The following is a 19754-nucleotide window of genomic DNA, read 5'->3' as shown; positions in this document are numbered from 1 at the left end:
CTCAGGTCATCCTTTTTCCTCAAGGTGTTTCCTGCTCCAATGCCGTAATTTAAATGTTTGCCACTGTAGCTTTAAAACTTCTGAATTTGTAAATGACCTTTATTATGATTGGCTTTAGCATGTGAATATGGTTGTAGTTGTGAATCACTTCAAACCTGAATGATCCAATTTAGTTTTAGTAGATCTGAAATTTCTTCAAACTTTTTAAACGTTTTTCTTTGTTTTTCTACTATTCAGACTGTGGACATCCATAAAGAAAAGGTGGCGAGGCGGGAGATCGGCATCCTCACCACCAATAAGAACACCTCCCGCACGCATAAAATCATTGCTCCAGCCAATCCCGAAAGGCCGGTGCGGTACATTCGCAAACCTATCGATTACAGCGCACTGGACGATATTGGGCATGGTGTGAAGGTAGGACACAAGCTCACCAGCCTCTGGAGAAAAACTTTTTCTGACTAACATGTTTGTTTTGAACTAACAAAATCTAACGTGGGTTTTCTTTGTGTCTGAGATGTGTCACTAACCTCTGTGCTTCCTCACCTCTGTTCTCTGCTTCGCTCTTGGTTTAAGTGGTTGCTTAAGTTCAAGGTAAGGGCTTTTACAGCTGTCCTACGATCAGGTGACATGAATGGAGAAGGAATAAGGTTTGATTCCTTAGTTCATACTTATGACCTAAATACAGACGGAGAACACTGACATTCTGTATTTGATCCGTTTTAGGTATTAAGCCATCATGAAATACAAAAATACTAGTCAATGCTGATTTGGAGATTCTGTAATCCTTTTTATAGATACATTAATGAGAAATAATATTTGAGTTTGACTTAGCAAATTTTGCAGGTCCAAAATTGAACAACCATTTGGCAATCATCCCTGTTTCTTCTTTCATCCTTACCATTTTATAATTGTTGCATGTGGCTCAGAAGTTGGTGTGTTTGATTGTTCTGTTTGAGCTTTTCTTAGTTTTCTCTAAAAACGAAATGAGATAACTCTCTATCCATCACTGTCTTTCTCTCTGTAGCTGTTGTTTTACGGCTGTACTAGGCCTTTGTCAACTTTGATGCCGTTTTTCCTCCTCTACCGTGAAACTGAGATGTTATCTTTCACAGCTAAAGGCTGTTTATAATGTTGATTTTGTCATAGGTCAACACCCAGAACATGAAGATGGGCAGCCTTCTTCGCACCACTCCTCCCACACAGAAACCACCCAGCCCGCCGATGTCAGGCAAAGGCACCATAGGGTATGTATACAGACCATGTAGCTCTAGGGGTCACGACTGAAAGAATCGGCCACTGAGATTGTGGTGGTGAACCACTCATTTGAAGAATTTGTTTATTATAATTTATACTCGGGTCTCTGAGGTCCTTTCGTCTGATCAGATCATTTAGTGTTTTTCTATAATGATTCTTCTAGAGCAACATCAGTGAGGCTTTCATTTCCTAGTAAAAGCCTGTTTTTCAGTGTAGGTCACACACCGCATGATGTGACGTGTCTCTAGTTGAGTTGTGTAGGTCATGTCTTTTGTTTTGTCCTCAGGGAAAACTCAGCCTCATCCCCACAGATGACATTATCCTTCACATCCCTTGTTTACTTTTATGCCAGTGAACAGCCAGATTTACATTTGGGCCAATAAAAAAGCGTGTTAAATGTGCTTTGGCATCTAAAATTGAGAAACTGTGAAACGGATTATGAAACAGATCAGATATGCTCAATCTTTAAAGAGTGTTCATTAAGCCGGAGCTTGATATTTCTGAGCACTGAGGACAGAGGGTGTGTCCTGCCCTGTTTTCTGAACACTAGCTGTGCAGATTGGTGCTCTTTTGGTTTCCTGTGTAGCCCCATGATGGCTGGTCATTGCAGGCCAGATAGTGTACCGCTTAATGGACAGGTCTGCAACATAACACAACTGTATATTTGTGTCAGTGTGATAAAAAACGAGGAATTTATGTGTTAAAAAAACAACTATTTTTAGGATTTTTTTATTTTTATTTTTTGCATTGAAATTTTTCATGACGACCCTTTACAACGAGAGTAAATCACTCGCATATGCGACCAAATTTCACAATGGCTTGTAAATTATACACTTACAGTTGCCTGTAATTGAGTTAAAAAATAAGTTTAGCACAGATAGGCTAAAATTTCATTGCCTACTGAGCTTTACTCACCATGAGAGAAAGAAAGAGCACATGAAGGGCATATTGGCAGAACTGTCACTGTCCCAATCAGACCAGTGCTGCGTCGTCATGAGAGTTTAGCATATACTGTGAAGACTATACAGTGTTATTTCACATTTGATTAGGCTACTTCTGTCCTTAATCTACCTAATCTGTGTCTAACTGTTAGGTCTACCTGTAAAACCTGAAAAGCACTGTTTATTTAATTTGCATGTTTATTTGTGCTATTGCTTAGTTTGATTATTTGTTCTTATTTTATTAGACTGTTTACTTGACTTTTTAGTAGTGTTTGAAATTTATATTTTGTTTTATTTATGTATATATTTTGTTTCCTTTATACTAGCCAATGGCGACTCAAGGTTCAAGTATTATTTGTTGTACTTTAATTTATGCTGATTAAAAAAATACAGTAATTAGTCTGTAGTATTGTACTACAGAAAAAAAGATCTATTACATTTGTGAAAATATCATTATGAATTATGATTACGTTACAATTACACTAAAACGACTGCACACATAACGGTAATTAGAATCTGGTGGTGAAATTACCTTTATTGTGAAAATGTCACCATGAAAAAAGGCGAATTTTATTTATTTATATATATGATGAATTTTTTTGTGAGATTGTGATTGTATTTATTTATATATGTTTGTCTTCTGTTGCTTTACTGTCTTATATGCATCATGCTCTGTCTCTGTTTCTTTCTTATTGCATTTTTTATTGATTAATTATTATTATTAATTGTTACATGTGTGCCATACCTGTGAAGCACGGCTTTGTGACAAAAAACTTTTTTTTTTTTATAGAAAGTGAGGTTGAGAACTTAAAAATATTTTTTCCCTTCCTTTTTAGGTCAAAGTGATAAAGTTTTTCCTGTGATGAAAAGACAGTTTACTAGTTTTAAGTAGTAATAAATTGTTTATTGAATTATGCAAGTAAGCATTTGTTCTGGTTGCCTCAAACAGCCATGACTGTTTTCCTCTCTTTTGAGACCAGAGAAGAGATCAGGCACTGACTGACTTAACATTTTATTTGAATTTGCACTTTCCCAAATCTGACACACTTTATTTTTTGTTATTTGTATTGTTGCACTACCTGGAAATTCCTGTATGGAATCCCAGCCTCTCAAAGAAAACTAAAACCTTTGTTTACGAATATTAACTGCTTTGCTTTGTAATATTCAATTCAATTCACATTTATTTGTATAGCGCTTTTCACAATACTCATGCATTTTCTGTAAAGCTGCTTTGAAATGATGAGTCCACATTACAATTTAGAGTGATCTGTTATCATATGTAACTGTCTTAGTTATGCATTTCAGAAAGGTACATAATTATACAAAATCACAATTAGCGGAAAAGCTATTAATTTAAACAATGTAATAATTGAATGCAGAAACAAATAGCTCATTGAAGTAATAAATACTTGTTTGTTAACAAATGATTGACATTTAGAAAAATGTAGCATTGGTGCATGTTGATTCTGAGTTTGCGTCATCTGAAGTCTTCGCCGTAGTACTCTATCCTGGTTATATCATTTGAGAATAACAGCAATTAAATTAGGCAAAAAAAACGTTTTATGTATAACATGGCAGAAAACATTGACTTTTTCTAGGCTAGTAATTGTTTGATCAAGTTTCCCTAAGGTTGTTAAACTGCTGTCTCTCTTGACAGGAGACACTCCCCCTACAGGACACTTGAGCCAGTGAGGCCTCCTGTGGTGCCTAATGACTATGTCCCGAGCCCCACACGCAATACAGTGCCCATCCTGCAGCAAAGTCCTGTACGCACAGCATCTGTTAATCAGAGGAACCGCACTTACAGGTACAGTTACCTCTTCTCCGTCTCTCGCACTGCTCTCCATCTGCATCCACTGACTTATAGTCACTGTGTGAACATGTATTTATTAGCTAGCATTGATTAGTTGGTTTTGCTGAGAGACATTGCTTCTCCCTAGCACTTCTAAATCAAGCATCGCTGATTGTCTGCACAATTGCATAATCTGAAACCTTGGCAACCAGTTGCGAGTGACGTTAGCAGTGCTCACATAAACGCATCATCAGTCATGGAGGATAAAGACGCCTGAAGATGCTCTCAAATGACTGCAGAGCCTCGCTTTCTTCGAGATGTCTCCCATCTTAAACTTTACTTTCTTCGTTTTTTTTTTCCTGAGGATTTTTTCAGATCAGGTCCAGTACATTGCCAGAACAAGGTCTTTGAAGCTCCGACCTTTTCTTCTGTGCCTGAAATTATGTAACCGCTCTCACTTGTTCTCTTTTGATCTCTGTGCCATCTGCAGGGATGCCTGTAAAATCTTCATTTATGTTTTTGGCTGACACTTTTAGCCAAAGTGTTTTTTTATAGTGGTGTTTTCTGGGAATCAAACCCCTGCCCTTGTTGTTGTTAGTGGCCCTTTTTTTTCTACTTTTTTGAGCTACAGGAACACCTCCTAAGCATATAGTCCTAAGCATTTCTTTGGTTTTCATCCTGAGCGGTGAGTGTATGCTGGAGTCCTCCCACATGCTCTGGATCACTGCTTGTCACTCAGAAGAAGAGCATTTGGTGCCGTTTCTCCCATCTGTCTGCTATTTGGAAATGTTATTGAACATCTTGACTATGACACAAATGACAATGGTTGTTCCCTCCTAAAGTTTAGAGTGTATCGTATACATTTAAATTCAAATTTGAGAACATTTTAATATCATCAGATAAGTTGTTGATAAACATTTAGAGTTCAGCATTAATCTTGCAGAGGCTACAGACAGTTTGGAGTTGCAATGGAAGCACACATGCTCTTCACACATTAGAGCTGTAGCACTTCAAGGATGGAGGTTTTGAGTCCAGCCTATGTTTTTGTCCTAATTCCATTTCCCCTCGTAATTATAGTGATGCATCGAAGATTTTCAGGCGAAACAGATATTTTTGGTTTTGGATGGCCGAAATCAGTGATTAGCGCGATGGCACGATTTGACTGTTCAGTGTCTATTTTGTGCACACAATGTGGATAAGCTACAACAGTGAACTTTTCTGGCTGGTAAACCCTTTCGAACTACCATTGGTCCATGGCGATTATGTAATGTGTAGATGGGCTCTGGGACTCCGCCGTCTTTGTCGTGGAAATCTTCTCCGATTCGTTTTTTTCTGTTCAGTCCGTTAATGTCAGACTTGAGTAAAAACATGAACACACTGGAGAGCTGCTTTATAGTAGAAATTGAAGTTGTTTTTCACGTTTAATCTTTAAAGCTGCTTGCTGTAAAGCAATTGATTATATAAAGGAAAAGAAAAAGAGTAGGGATGTAACCCCGACATCCTGTCCAAATTTGCCCCTTTGCCTCTGTCCATCATGGCCTCCTAATCATCCCCATATACTGATTGGCTTCATCACTCTGTCTCCTCTCCACCAGTAAGCTGGTGTGTGGTGGGCGTTCTGGCGCAATATGGCTGCCGTCGCATCATCCAGGTGGATGCTGCACATTGGTGGTGGTTGAGGAGATTCCCCCCTTCCATATGTGAAGCGCTTTGACGTCCCAGAAAAAGCGCTATATAAATGTAAAGAATTATCATTATTATTATTATATAAGAGATGCATACAAAATGTGCAGAGCAGTGGGTTTCCAGGAGCACGATTGAAAACCACTGCTCTAAGCAAAGAACGAAAAAGAACTTCCCCCTTTCTTAAGATCCTGATATACTAAGGGCGATTTAAGAGGATTAAAGATTGGAGAAGTACAGTACATTACATTACCCATTACCTGAGAGAAGTCAGTTGTTTCACTGAAAGATCATGACATTTAGATGAATAATGAGGTAAAAAAAAAAATCAGTTGTTAGCAGTCAGAACAATAATATGCATTTCAAAAATAGACGGGTGAATATCCATTTCATGCCAACATTTAACAAAATAATTAGTGCTGCTAGATTATAAAGACAGACAATTGATTCTTTTCTTCAGCTGCTTCAGCTCTATATCCACCTGGCATTGGTTTTCATCTCTCTTACAAAAAAGTATCTCACTCAAAGTCCTTTGTCTCATTACTGATTGACTTGTGTATTTCTTCTTGCTCTTTTCTCTGCATCTCAAGCACATTATTTCATGCAGTCTGTGTGCTCAGCTTTTGTCTTTTCAGTATTGAGCGCAGGCTAGTGAGTGCACTTCTTTCTGGCCACAAAGTCTCTGCTGTTGCTTCTCTGTTCATTCTGTTTCACAAATGCTGCCATCTCATGCTCTTTATGTCATAGCAACATAGCATGGGCTGGTTCAGTGTCTAAGTGTGTTTTTGTCATGTGTGAGCTGTTGGTCCATGTATGGAGATCTCTCTCTCTCTCTCTCTCTGTGTGTGTGTGTGTGTTTGAGAGCGCTTACATGACATGAGTGTGTATAACATGAGGCACATGTACACGTGGTGTGTAATCTGTTCAGCAGTGGGAGCAGTGGCGGCAGTTATCCCAGTAGCCGCAGTAGCAGTCGTGAAAACAGCGGGAGTGGAAGTGTGGGTGTTCCCATTGCTGTGCCCACACCCTCTCCACCCAGCGCCTTCCCAGGTGACATCTTCATCTCCTCTCTGACTTCACTTAACAATTACATTCTCTGGCTGCAATCATTTCTTTTTTGATAATTTAGAATAAGTTCTTGCTTAAGAAGTGTGATATGATCTTGTTAACATCTGACTTTATATCCAAGATCAAATACTAAAAAAAAAAACTCTTCATGCAAAAGATAAAAATGTTCATATGGATTTTTTTTTTGTGGAATACAAAAGGAGTTAAGTTATAGTTCCACTGAAAAACTTGCATTCAAAATCTAGTCTGTTGATAAATAATTGGTGTATTTCAGCAGTTTCTATTGTATTTCCTCTCAAACGACTGAAACAAGGAATTTTCTGAATAAGGCTATAAATGAACATTAAAAAAATTCAACAGCAACATCAGGGTTGTTCAATCCCGCTCCTGAAATGCCACTGTCCTGCAGACTTTAGCTGCAACACACCTGTCTGGGTGTTTCTAGTGATCCACCTTGATTAACTGGTTAACCCTCTGGGGTCTAAGGTGTTTTTGGGGTCCTTGAGATGTTTTGACATACTCTGACATTTGTGCTTTTTTCAGTAGCTTATAAACAAATTACTGGCAAAGGTAATTGCACTCTATTTAGCACAAACAGGGCTACCATAATATGTGAGCAACATGTATGTACATTGTTGGGGATTGCCCCACTGAAAACTGGTGGATTATATTATTGACCGCTGCAGAACTCTGGTCAGGGAGTCATCAGATAGAGTTTAGCTGTTTATTGCACAAGAGTGAACATACACATAATAGTGTACTTGAGGTAGTTTTTTGTCACGAACTTTATCTTGCACATAAACACTGAACATGTGAATGTGTTCACGCGATATGATCGCTCAACTTAAGTAGCTTAGTGAATAGGCAATTACACTGAGTCCGTGCGTACTGAGAACGCTGCGCTACGTTATTTGCGTACAACGCAACTTAAAACGTCACACACAGTCAACTTAACACTTAAAGGGAGAGAATTCACTACATACATGTTTGTATTTTTGAGAGAATATTGTTTATGCGTGGTTATTGAAAAAACTAAAACTTAAAGTTTCTGAAATAAGGCCACAAAACACATACTAAATATGTGTCCACAAGACTTTTGACTAATGGATGTTGTCGCCTAGAGTTTTTTCTTCAAAATGATCTGAAAATCATCCTGCCTAATTATTCGATAAAACAATAGATTGGTTTAAATTTAAAAATGACACTTTTTGTTTGGAAAGGCAACATGCGCAGGGGTGTGACCTGCTGTGATTCACACCTGAGAAGACAATGGGCCCGCATAATGAGTGCATAATGAGGCTGCATACTAATGAGCCTTTCATTCAGGTGTGTCACTGAGCCACAAGAATGCAATGACAATATATATATATATATAGGCCTATATAATACAAAATTGGTTCACAGTTCCAATTATTTATTTATTTTTTCAAATTGTGCTTGCAAATTGTATAATATCAAATGTAAACATTTCTAGTAATTGTGCAGTTAATTCTCATGCTGTATTTACAGAAAGTTTGGGAATATATCCCAAATGTGTCACTAATAAAACACAATACAAATAATTTAAAGGAGGCTTATATTGAGCTTTTAAGATTTACCTAAGATTTATTTATATGTACATATAGTTTTGCTATTTTAATAAAAAGGTTACAATTACAACAACAATTAATTTTAACTATATTTCAAATGTAATCTTTCTTTGTATAAACTAAAGTATACATTTTATCATACATATTTCACAGTTGCGGATTAATTAGTTTGAATATAGCCTACAATCGAACAAACACTATAATAACATCTTAGCAAACAAGCTTATTTGATGTGGCAGTATTTTACAGTAAAAACAACATCTTGTCTTTCATATGTAACATCGTTTTTATGATTAGGGCATATAAATGTTAATTTGCAGTTTAATACGTTGCTTATACAAAAATATTTGATTTCAACATATTTCAGTCGATTTTTACTCATCTCAGTATTGGAATATAGTTAGGTAAAAGCTGTTCATTCATTCACACACAAAAATGCGATTCATATTCAAACAGTCTTTTTGTTTACAGACACTATTTCATATCGCGATTAGAACAAAGTACTTGAAAATAAAGAATGTACCTATTCCTCAGCTGGATCCGTTGCTCCTCCAAATGAAACTACCTGCACTTCTGAGGTAATTTTTTCCAGGATTATTATTAAGATCACGATCCTCACAGCGTCGTAAATGAGTCTCTTTCGGTGGGTTATCCAGCTGATGTGGGCGTGGATCGCCTCAGAGCATTTGTGTTTGAATAGAGCGTGCGCTCCGTGGGCGTGGTCAAATTAACTTTAATGACCTGAGACGAGAACGACTATCATCTCTCTCTTTTCGTACAGATTACATAAAATGAGAAAATTAGTTTTTTATATAAATTACTTCATTTTAAAAGAAGATAATTCAGGCTTCATGCCTGTGTGCCTGTATACCTGTTTGACTGAGTATTTGCAGAGTTATAGTTAATTTTCGGACGCGTTTCAGAATGGACTTCACTGACAGAGAGAATGCAGAACGTGCATCATGTTTATTTTTCTTTATTTGTCGAAAAGCACAACACTTTGTTTTTATTGTGAGTATACACACAAAAAAATAGAAACTTATCAGGATCGAATGATGTATAACACTTGCCTGTATGACAAAAATCGACGGAGTTATTTGAGTCTCTTTTGCACTGATAAGAAAAAAAGCGAGACAATCGCGCCGGCGCGATTGCCGACCCCAGAGGGTTAAAGTGTTTAATTGGGGCTGGAGCTAAAATGTGCTGGAAGGTGGCCCTCAAGGAGCAGGATTGGACAGCCCTGATATAAATAGCCTTCAGAAAAGCAGAATTGTGATTTTATGCTCAGCTTCTTAAATCATGACCCCACATTACCTCCCTTTATGTGAAATGCAAAAGCATTTCTCATTTGGTTTCCTTCCTCTCTCCTCGTTTTACCCTCAAGCTGTTAGTGCCAGCACACCTTCAGCTCCAACTAACTCCACTCAGCCTTCTTTCACTTCCTCTAACTTAACCCCCACACAACCCTCAATCCCTGAATCTCTCGACTCCACTGAGAGCTTTCTGACCCCAGATAAAAGCTCTCCTACCTCCCAGCAACCCCTCACTACAGCTGCAGCTAGTGCTACATCCGACACCGACCCTGGGACAGGTGAGTCCGCCACTGTCCGAATCATCTCCAGTCCATCAGTCACACCTTCTACCCTCGTGTCATTCCACACCTGCTGAGACATCATGCTATTCTGTGGTGAATTTTTGGTCTTTGTGTCCTGCTCATATTGTTTCCTCATGAGTCTCTCAAGCTGTTTTCATTGTTTGTTTGTTACAATTCTAAATTGGTACATTTGAGTCATCAACAAAAGTACCAATGTGACTTTTACTAGCAGCACGTTTCTCTGTTGTTTGATGACCCACAAAGATATAGGCTGTGAGATCTTTTTGGAGCTATTTTTGCTGACAGAGAAGGGTTAAAGAACTGTTGTATATAAGTACACATTTTGCGTCTTTTGTGTTAAAAATCTGGAAACTCTGTTGTGGTGGGGGTCAATTGGTTGCGGTGGACCCTCATTGGTTTCCCTGTAATTTGGCTAGAAGTAACAATTTTATGTAAAAAAAAAAAATCCTTTCACAGATTTTTTTTGTGACTAAAACTCAAGTAGAAAAAGAAACCTCATACATTTTATATTTTAGTGTTTGACATAAATGTTTGTTTTTTACCTCGCTGTCAATTTGACCCCTAACACAATCAGTGTAACCAAAACTTATACAGCATTTCCAAAACGTATAAATAATGATTGTGAACTGTCCTTGTGAAACTGTACTCGAGGGCCCATTGTCAAGCAGAAAATGTCTGTCACACCAACATGATATAGGCCTGGTTTCACAAACAGGACTTAAGCCAGTATTAGGCCCTAGTTTAATTAGGATATTTAAGTATCTTTTTTAAACATGCCTTTATAAAAAAAAAAAAATATGTAAAAACATCCTTTCAAAGAAAGCTGGTGTGCATCACTGCAATGGCACTGACATATTTTAAGAAATGTCAGTGCAAGTTTCTTTCTGTTAAAACAGCTCAAACATGCATGTTAGTCTGGGACTACTAGGCTTAAGCCTTGTCTATGAAACCAGTGGCTAGTGTGAAAAGCTCTTTAGTTTAGATCATGACATTTTCATGACTTTCACGCTTGCTTTTGTACCATTGATCCATTTGATCTTTATCGAAAAATGCTTGTCCTTAAAAGGTCTGACTAACATTCTTCTCATTTACTTTTAACTCTTAAGGAATTATGGTGGTGTTTTTCTCAGAAATGAACATGATCAGTCTGCAGTCACAGTCTCATGACTGTGTGTTGTTCGTGCAGGTGTTCCTCAGTTCTACAGCATGAACAGGCCCGTCCCCAGACAGATCTCACCAACAGTGGGAGGTTCGCTGCCGTATCACCGGCCGCCCTCAATCATGGGTCAGACGTCCATGCCATCCAGCCAACAGAATGGAGGGCCCTATTACAATCAGAACCAAGGTACCGCTCTCACTATTCATACCTCACGTCCCAGAAAGGATGTCAAAACACCCAGTTCTGCTTATTCGTCAAAGGCAGTTTAATTTGTTCTTTGATATTATGAATACCTCATAGTCCCCCCCCCCCCCCCCCCCCCCCCATCTGCATTTTACTTTCTTTTAACATTTGAATTTGACACCATCATATTTCTGCGCATTAATTTTTTTCTGTAGTAATATTTCTGTCATTGTTTTTAAAGGTGAAGAATGTATGATTTTTCTGTTAAATTACATTCTCTTATGTAATTTATAGTTTATAGTTCATTGACTACTATTAAGCCAATCATAGGTTTATCTCCCTCAAAAGTGTAAACATTGAGCCTATCAGGCACTATCTAACCAATAAGAGCAGTCCACTCAGATCTGTCAATCTCTTTCCAGCTCAACCTATAGCAAGAGTTAGGGGCGTGGCCAGAGGGTGTCTAGGTTGTGGGATCATGGATGATGTGTTACATAGACATTCGGTTATAGAAGTGCAAGCCAAAATTCACTCCATTTAAACTTTCAAAGATTAAAGGGTCATGAAGAAAAAAATTGGGGCATTGTGATGCAACACTACAAATGGACCCTCCAATACCACACAGCATCAGCATCATACTGATTGACAAATGAACCAGTTTATAATGTTTTCTTTGTGTCCAGTGTAGTCTTATACAGTTGTGGCACATCATGTCAAAAACTGCACACAGTGCAGATGTGTTGGATGAGTTTATTATAAGCGAGACGCTTAAGTTTGCTATAGACAGAGTGTTAATCTAAATTGCTTACTCATGACACACCGCAACACATCTAAAAGTATTCTTAATATGCTGGAAAGTATATTATTGAAAGTAGCCTACCTGTTGAGACATTTTCATTTATTCATTTAGCAGACGCTTTTATCCGAAGCGACTTACAAATGAGAACAATAGAAGCAGTTAAACTAACAGTAGGACAACAAGATGCAAGTGCTATGACCCCTCTCAATTTCATCTAACGCAGTCCATGAGTTTTTTTTTTTATTGTTTTTTTAGATAGAATAGAAGAGAAAGTGTTAGTGTTACTGGATCAAGTGCTGCCGAAAAATAAGTGTCTTCAGCTGTTTCTTGAAAGTGGCTACTGACTCCCAGCTCTGGTTGAGTTGGGCAGATCATTCCACCAGCAGGGAACAGACATGGTAAAGGTCCGAGAAAGAGATTTTGTGCCTCTTTGAGATGGTACCACAAGATGACATTCGCTTGTAGAGCGCAAGTTTCTGGGTGGCACATAAGTCTGAAGTAATGAGTTTAGGTAAAAGGGAGCAGTGCCAGTGGTTGTTCTGTAGGCCAACGTCAGTGACTTGAATTTAATGCGAGCGGCAACTGGCAACCAGTGCAGTTTTGTGAGGAGAGGAGTGACGTGTGCTCTCTTTGGCTCATTAAAGACCACTCTGGCTGCAGCAATCTGGATCAGTTGCAGAGGTTTGACAGAGCAAGCTGGAAGACCAGCCAGGAGAGCATTACAATAGTCCAGTCTGGATAGAACAAGCGCTTGAACAAGGAGTTGAGTAGCATGCTCTGTTAGGAAGGGCCTGATCCTCCTGATGTTGTACAAGGCAAATCTACATGACCGGGCAGTTCTAGCAATGTGGTCTGTGCAGTTCAATTGATCATTAATTACAACCCCAAGATTCCTGGCTGACATTGATGGAGTTATGGATGATGAGCCTAGCTAAATGGAGAAGTTGTGATGAAGTGTTGGGTTGGCCGGGACCACAAGTAGCTCTGTCTCCGCAAGATTTAGTTGAAGGTGGTGGTCCTTCATCCAGCCAGAGATGTCTGTCAGACAGGCTGAGATGCGAGCAGCTACCGTGGGATCGTCAGGCTGGAATGAGAGGTAGAGTTGTGTGTCATCAGCATAGCAGTGATAGGAAAAGCCATGTCTCTGAATCACAGATCCTAGTGATGTCACGTAGATGGAAAAGAGAAGTGGTCTAAGCACTGAGCCCTGAGGCACCCCAGTAGCTAGATGTTGGGTCTTAGACACCACGCCCCTCCACGACACCCTAAAAAGGACCTATCTGAGAGGTAAGACTTGAACCATTGGACTGCGGATCCCGAGATGCCCTTCATCTTTAGGATTGACAGGAGGATCTGGTGGTTAACTGTGTCAAAGGCAGCAAACATGCCATCACAAGCACCCTTATGAGCTGTATTTGGCCCGTTGCACCTCACCCAACTCAAATCACAAAGAGGCGTTTGCAAGGTTGTTTGAAATAACATACTTCACCTTTAATGATACATGGTTGTATTAACATCGTTAGAGTGTTACTTAAATGTATAAATGGGTTAGTGTTTGAAACTCTCTAGCTGGTGTAGATCCACCTTTCATCCTTTCTGCTATGAGGTAACCACTTCCTGTTTGTCAGACAGTGTTTGCACACTCAACTAACTATCTACTGTCTTCTGTTTTTTCCTTACACATTCACTTTCTTTATCTTGGTTCATTGCTCACACCCCTCCCCCTCCTCTGTGCTTTTTTGTGGTCTTGTGGACTAGCCTCAGTGGCCCCCCCTCCCCCCTCCATACTGCAGATCACACCCCAGCTTCCACTGACGGGTTTTGTGGCTCGCGTACAGGAAACCAGTAAGTGGCTTTGAGCTTCTCCAATGAGACCCTCCAGCATTCAGAGACACACAAATACACACATTCAGCTCAAAGCAGCTTGTCTAAAAAGCATGAAAATATATCTATAATTAGTGGTCGGTCGATATTGTTTTTTGATTGCCAATGCCGATATCTTGGAGAGCAGGGTGGCAGATATAAAGCTGATATATATATACTTTATTTATTTTAATCAATATTTAATAAATTATAAATAAATTAGAGAAAAAATCTTTAAAATAAACATGCTTATACTTTAGATGGCAACAACTTGAATCTGCAATCCTATTACAGTATTTTTCACAAATAAAGTAATTGTTTAAAAATATATGAATATGTGAATAAAAAGGAAGTAAACACAGTAACAGGGCACTCAGTAATCTGGTAATTTCGTGTGCACTGGTAATCATATTTTTTCAAATAAACAAGGTAACGCTAATTTTACATAGAGCACACAGTGAAAACGATATGAATATATGACACAGTGGGCAACTGGATATAGAACAGCATATTTTAAAATGGATTTAACGTTTTTCAAACACAGCTGGATTCGATTAAATTGCAAGGTTTGTGAAATTAAATGTTTATTAGAGATTTGTTTAAAGATTTGTTAGCCTGATTGTTTGCCTTTTCTGTTACAAATAATATAAAAGCAAACACTTTACTTTTTCGCATACCATTTACCTTCTTTGCTTACCAGTTCTGTCTAACAAAGTGTTAGATATCACTGACAGAGACCGTAAACTAATGAAGACGTTCTCTTCTCAGGCGCTGGTGTTCTCAACACATCGGCCAATCAGAAAAATGTATTGGCTGATATATCGGCCGACCACTACCTATAATACTTGTTTTAGGTTAGTCAATTGATTACAAATCTACATTTTATTAAATTAATATCAATATTTCCTAAGAAAAAGCCCTCAAGCTGACAACTTTGTGGCAGATGAGTAAATCACTGAATAACAGGTGCATTCATGTGTGTATGCATCTGTCTATCTGAAAATATTAGGAGTGTAACTTTCATCACTGTTTCTTTTTCACAGTAAACCATCCATATAACTGACTTTTTGCTCTCTCTGCATGGATCCATGAGCTTGCATGGCCTTCTCATCTGGAGTCGTGTGTCTCCTGTTCATTTCTCTACTCTCTCACTCAGTTTCAGATGCGCCTCCCCCACCCCCCCCTTCAGAAGAGCCGGTGTTTGAGACACAAAATCCAGCTCCTCCTGAAGACGAGGAAGGAGAGTCTTCTGTGGTGGAGTACAGTGACCCTTACGCTGAAGAAGACCCACCCTGGGCTCCACAAACTTATCTGGAGAAAGGTACACTGAAAATATTTTGAAGATGCTGGTTAGATTAATCTCACAATATTATTGGCTAACTAGGGCATAACAGCATAGTTCACAGTGATGTTCATAAAGACATTTTAATGTGCTCGGTTAAACTTTATATTTAAAATTGTGTCTTTTGTGCTTGCATTAAAAAAAAAAGAAATTGTTAGGTAAAATGTACTTATTGTGTTCATGTTTTGCTTGCATTAAAAAAAAAGAAATTGTTAGGTAAAATGTACTTATTGTGTTCATGTTGTATTGCAAAACACTTGTGCTGCTATTGAGGTGGGATACTGGTCTAGTGGGTTGAGGATAAGTAAAGGAAGGGTCTGCAGTCTAATTATAGATGTAATTACAGAAAATAATTACAGCTATAATTCTAAGCAGGTATTTTTTAAATAGAACAAAATGTGCATTGTAACAAATGATTTTTAAATGTTAGTATACGCTATTCAAAGACACTTGTTATAAAGGGGCCTTGTGCTCAGTGTTGACATTACCATGATTTGTAAAAGAACTGAAAGCATCATTAAATTAGTAAAAAAATATAATAAACACACTAGTGTTAATTTCGTTAATGAAATCTATGATGAAAAAAAAGCTTGTTGACGACCTTTTTTTCTATGACTAAGACTGCGGAAGAAGTGCAGATGATCTGAAAACACCAACAAACGAGTAAGCTGGAGTTCAGCGATCTCCATTTTAGATATTCTGTCATACAGCCAGTCTGTGTTTCTTCACGAGCCACTTGTGCTGTTTGCTGCGATTAAATCTGTGATCAAACCTTCTCAGTGCTGAACTGTAATACATCCAAACATGGATCTCGACTATATTTGCGTAATAACTGCACCTCTGTGTGAAAATAGTCTTTTCCTGTTGTTTTAATAGAAAAACATTAGTTTGGAATTATTGGATTAATGGAATTAATTTCTGAGAAGTTTATTGTTTGACTAGTTCTCATAGTGTAGACAGTGTGTTCATTTATGGCATAGCCTATAATAAATCAGGAAACTAGACGAGGAAAATAAACCATGCATATGGGTTGACATTCTCTTGATTTGTGCCTATAGGTGAAAGTGCAGTAATCCTGATGAAATGTAAAAATAGATTTCTTAAATGAAAACAATCGTTGTGATTCTGTGAAGTTTTTATTTAAAGAAAAACAGGACAAGGTTGGCTAAATATGATAACTAAAAAGCTGACAAAATGAACAAACACACAAGTGGTGGGAATGTGTAGAACTGTGAATGATGGGCACAATTTCTGCATGGGTCATTAGTAACTTGCCGGTCTCTTGTTTTTCCTGCGTTTAGTGGTGGCAATCTATGACTACATGCAAGACAAGGAAGATGAATTGTCTTTCCATGAGGGGGCCATCATCTATGTGATTAAAAAGAATGATGACGGTTGGTATGAAGGCGTGATGAGCGCCACTACGGGACTCTTCCCTGGAAACTACGTTGAGTCCATCATGCACTACACTGAGTGAGCGTGTCCTCTGTCTCTGTCTCTCCTCCACCTCTCAACGCCCACCAGCGCTAATCTTACACTGCAGAAGAGTGCATGTGTGCATACAAACCATGCTAATAACAGGCCGTGCTCATAGACGAGTGCTGGCAATATGAAGATGAACATCCAGATGTTACAGACCACACTTTTGCACCAAGGACTGAGAAAACTATTAGAGAACTAAAATTATATAAATAAAAGCCAATAACATGTTTACTTTTACCTTGAATGAAGGATACAGCGTTTGAAGTCGTGGATGTGCATAAGCTAGATTTGGAGTGGGTACATTGTTGTCTGTATTTCCATATTTCATAACCTTGCCTATTCCACAGCATAGCAGTGTTTTGGTAGGCAGTACTGGGGCTGACTGATGTCTCTGAAACTGATTTATTTTTTGAATGGCCTGAGGTGGGTTCATGGTGTTTTACAGTGAGGTCACGTTCAAAAAGGGAATTCATTACAATCATATTTTGAGGAAAAATGAAAGTGTGGCACTGAACAGAAAGAGTGAAAATTGAGAAGTTGCTTTGTATTTATTTCATGTGACAGTTTAAGGTTATTTTTAATTTGTGCAAGTCTCTGGGAAGTCTAGGTTTAACTTTTTTTTTAAAATACATTTTCCCCTATGAGAATCAGTCAGCCCTGACTCACATGCAGTACTAGACATATCTAATAACCTCATGAAGAGTTTGACTTTTTTGTTTGTTTTAAATATTGTGTAGTGAATGATGCTAATCAATTGGTTATTATTTGTTAAGTGTATGAAGTGCTTCATCGACTGCATGCTTAATAAAAACATTTTTACATTTCATTTTTTCCTTATTTTATTTACAAGGTTCCCACAATAATGGAAAGCCTGAAATAGAGGAAATTTTAAAGTTGTGATTTCCAGCCTTAAAAAAATATGGTACAATTTAGTCATGTGAGAAAATATTTCACTAGGTAAAAATGCAGCTTTATTTTTACCATACTGGTGGAGGGACATTTGCACAATTTAAAGGGACAGTTCACCCAAAAATGAAAATTGTCATTACTCATCCTCATGTCGTTTCAAACCCGAAAGACTTTCGTTCATCTTCAGAATACAAATGAAGATCTTTTTGATGAAATGAGAGATTTCTGTCCTTCCATTGACAGCTACACAACTACTACTTTGACGCTTCAAAAAGTTCATAAAGAGATGGTAAAACTATGACTATGAATTTAGTGTCCAAATTATCTGAAGCGACTCGATAAGATTTAATTTAAGCTTTTATTCACATTTAAACATTGATCAGTAAACATAAACTGAAGCTCAAGCGAACGTGCTTGAGCTTTCGTTTACCACAACTGATGTGTGAGTTGATGAATATGTGAACAAAAGCCTAAATTCAATCTGTTCATCATATAAAGCAAATTTGTCTCTTCAGAAAATTTGGACTAAACCGCTCAATTCATCTGGATTAGTTTTACAAACACTTTACGCGTCAAATTAGTAGTTGCGTAGCTGTCAATGAAGGGACAGAATATCTCAGATTTTTCATGTAAAAATAAACAATAAAATGAAAAATGAAAAACGAGTCTTATGGGTTTGGAACGACATGAGGGTGAGTAATTATTGAAAGAATTTTCATTTTTGGGTGAACTAACCCAAACATAACTAGTGTATGTTGGTACCTGAAACATCAAAAAAATGTGGGAACCCTGTATTTAATTAGTTCCTCATTCCGCTTTTGTTACTGATCCTTCTTATACCCAGTTTAAGACTTTCATATGACATGGACAATGTCCAAACATTATAGTATTAATCTGGGTGCTCTATAAATGTTTATGCTAAATATATTGTGCCATTTTGTGATGTTATTCGAAATGTGTATAAGCTACTATTTGACAATCACTGATCTTTTTTCTCTCCTGCTACTAAAACAGTTTTCCATTTTGCAGGACCTAAAGTCATTGACTCCATTGTGATACCTCCATCATGAAATTGAATCAGATGGAGGTTCTTTAAAGCAGGGTAGAGCCAGGTGAGCAAATCCCTCACTCTACCCTACAATAATACCTGGCAAAATGTGACGTTCAGAGGGCTTAGTTTAAAAGCACCGTCTGAAAGCACATCACTGCAAACAGCACAGAGAGATGACAAATATTTCTATTTTAACATAAATATAGTGATTTTTGTAATCGATTAAAGCCCATCAACTCAATATTCTTGTGTGCCAATTTATGTGTATATAACTAAATAAAAGTATGAAGTATTTCCATGTGTGAGGATGAAACTAAATGTGCAAAATCTCTAAATGTGAACCTTCTCCTTCCCGTTATTAGTCATTTTCTTGTAAATTGTGCCTGATCGCTCTAAAAGAGCACATTTTCAGTGCTTTCTTAAAAGACAGCCGCATGGTTCCAGATACAAAAGTGAAAAATTGTGTTGACCATAAGCTTTCTGTTTTTGACTTCTTTCCATACTGTTATTGATGAATGTGCTAAGGGGAGTTTATAGTGAAATGTCATCTCAGATGGAGTTGAGCTCAGTGTTTGGGATACACGCCCATGTTCTTTTTCAGACTTACGTAACTTGGCAGTGAACAGGGGTCCAGATGGCTTGAGACGTACGTAAGAGTGCTGGAGGTTTGCACACTCAGACACCCACAGGCTGTTAGCTGCAGAGACAGAGAAGAGCAGTTATTCTGCTGTGACACTACAACCACTATATCTTTAACATGAATATCTCCTGTGGATTTACTCCACATCTTTATATAGTGTTATATCATTTTTTATTATGATGTTACTGTAAGGATACTGTAGCTATATATATATACACACAGCAGAAATTGCAACAACACAAGAAAAAAAAAGTGAATGTTTGTGTGAGAACTGAGCAAATCAAAGCTCAGTTCTGTGAAAAGTGTCCCTGCAGTGAGAACAAGATATCAAATGAGCAGTGCTGTTTATCAGAAGTTTGGGGAGAAAATGTTTGTCAGTATACT

The 19754-nt window shown here is 37.9% G+C and overlaps 1 protein-coding gene across 12 annotated transcripts in view; it reads left to right on the top strand.

Moving 5' to 3' along the window:
* Positions 1-16872, top strand: part of abi2a (abl-interactor 2a) — a 50241-nt gene extending 33369 nt beyond the window's left edge. Inside the window, exons 3-12 of one of the 12 annotated variants that reach the window (XM_056251687.1) lie at positions 238-414; positions 574-591; positions 1147-1244; positions 3853-4002; positions 6602-6720; positions 9712-9918; positions 11129-11287; positions 13842-13928; positions 15103-15267; positions 16590-16872. In XM_056251687.1, coding sequence (XP_056107662.1) covers positions 238-414; positions 574-591; positions 1147-1244; positions 3853-4002; positions 6602-6720; positions 9712-9918; positions 11129-11287; positions 13842-13928; positions 15103-15267; positions 16590-16765 — 1356 coding nt within the window. In that variant the 3' untranslated portion in view covers positions 16766-16872. Of the gene's footprint in view, positions 1-237; positions 415-573; positions 592-1146; positions 1245-3852; positions 4003-6598; positions 6721-9711; positions 9919-11128; positions 11288-13841; positions 13929-15102; positions 15268-16589 lie in introns of all 12 variants that reach the window. The other 11 variants (XM_056251686.1, XM_056251689.1, XM_056251688.1 and 8 more) reach the window with 11 other exon arrangements.
* The last annotated feature ends 2882 nt before the right edge of the window (positions 16873-19754 follow it).

Source organism: Rhinichthys klamathensis, unplaced genomic scaffold, assembly GCF_029890125.1.
Source record: "Rhinichthys klamathensis goyatoka isolate OS25496 unplaced genomic scaffold, OSU_Roscu_1.1 h1tg000088l_1, whole genome shotgun sequence".
In the NCBI taxonomy this organism is placed as follows: domain Eukaryota; kingdom Metazoa; phylum Chordata; class Actinopteri; order Cypriniformes; family Leuciscidae; genus Rhinichthys; species Rhinichthys klamathensis.
The sequence above is the reverse complement of the archived record's forward strand: the minus strand, read 5'-3'. Positions and strand labels throughout refer to the sequence as shown.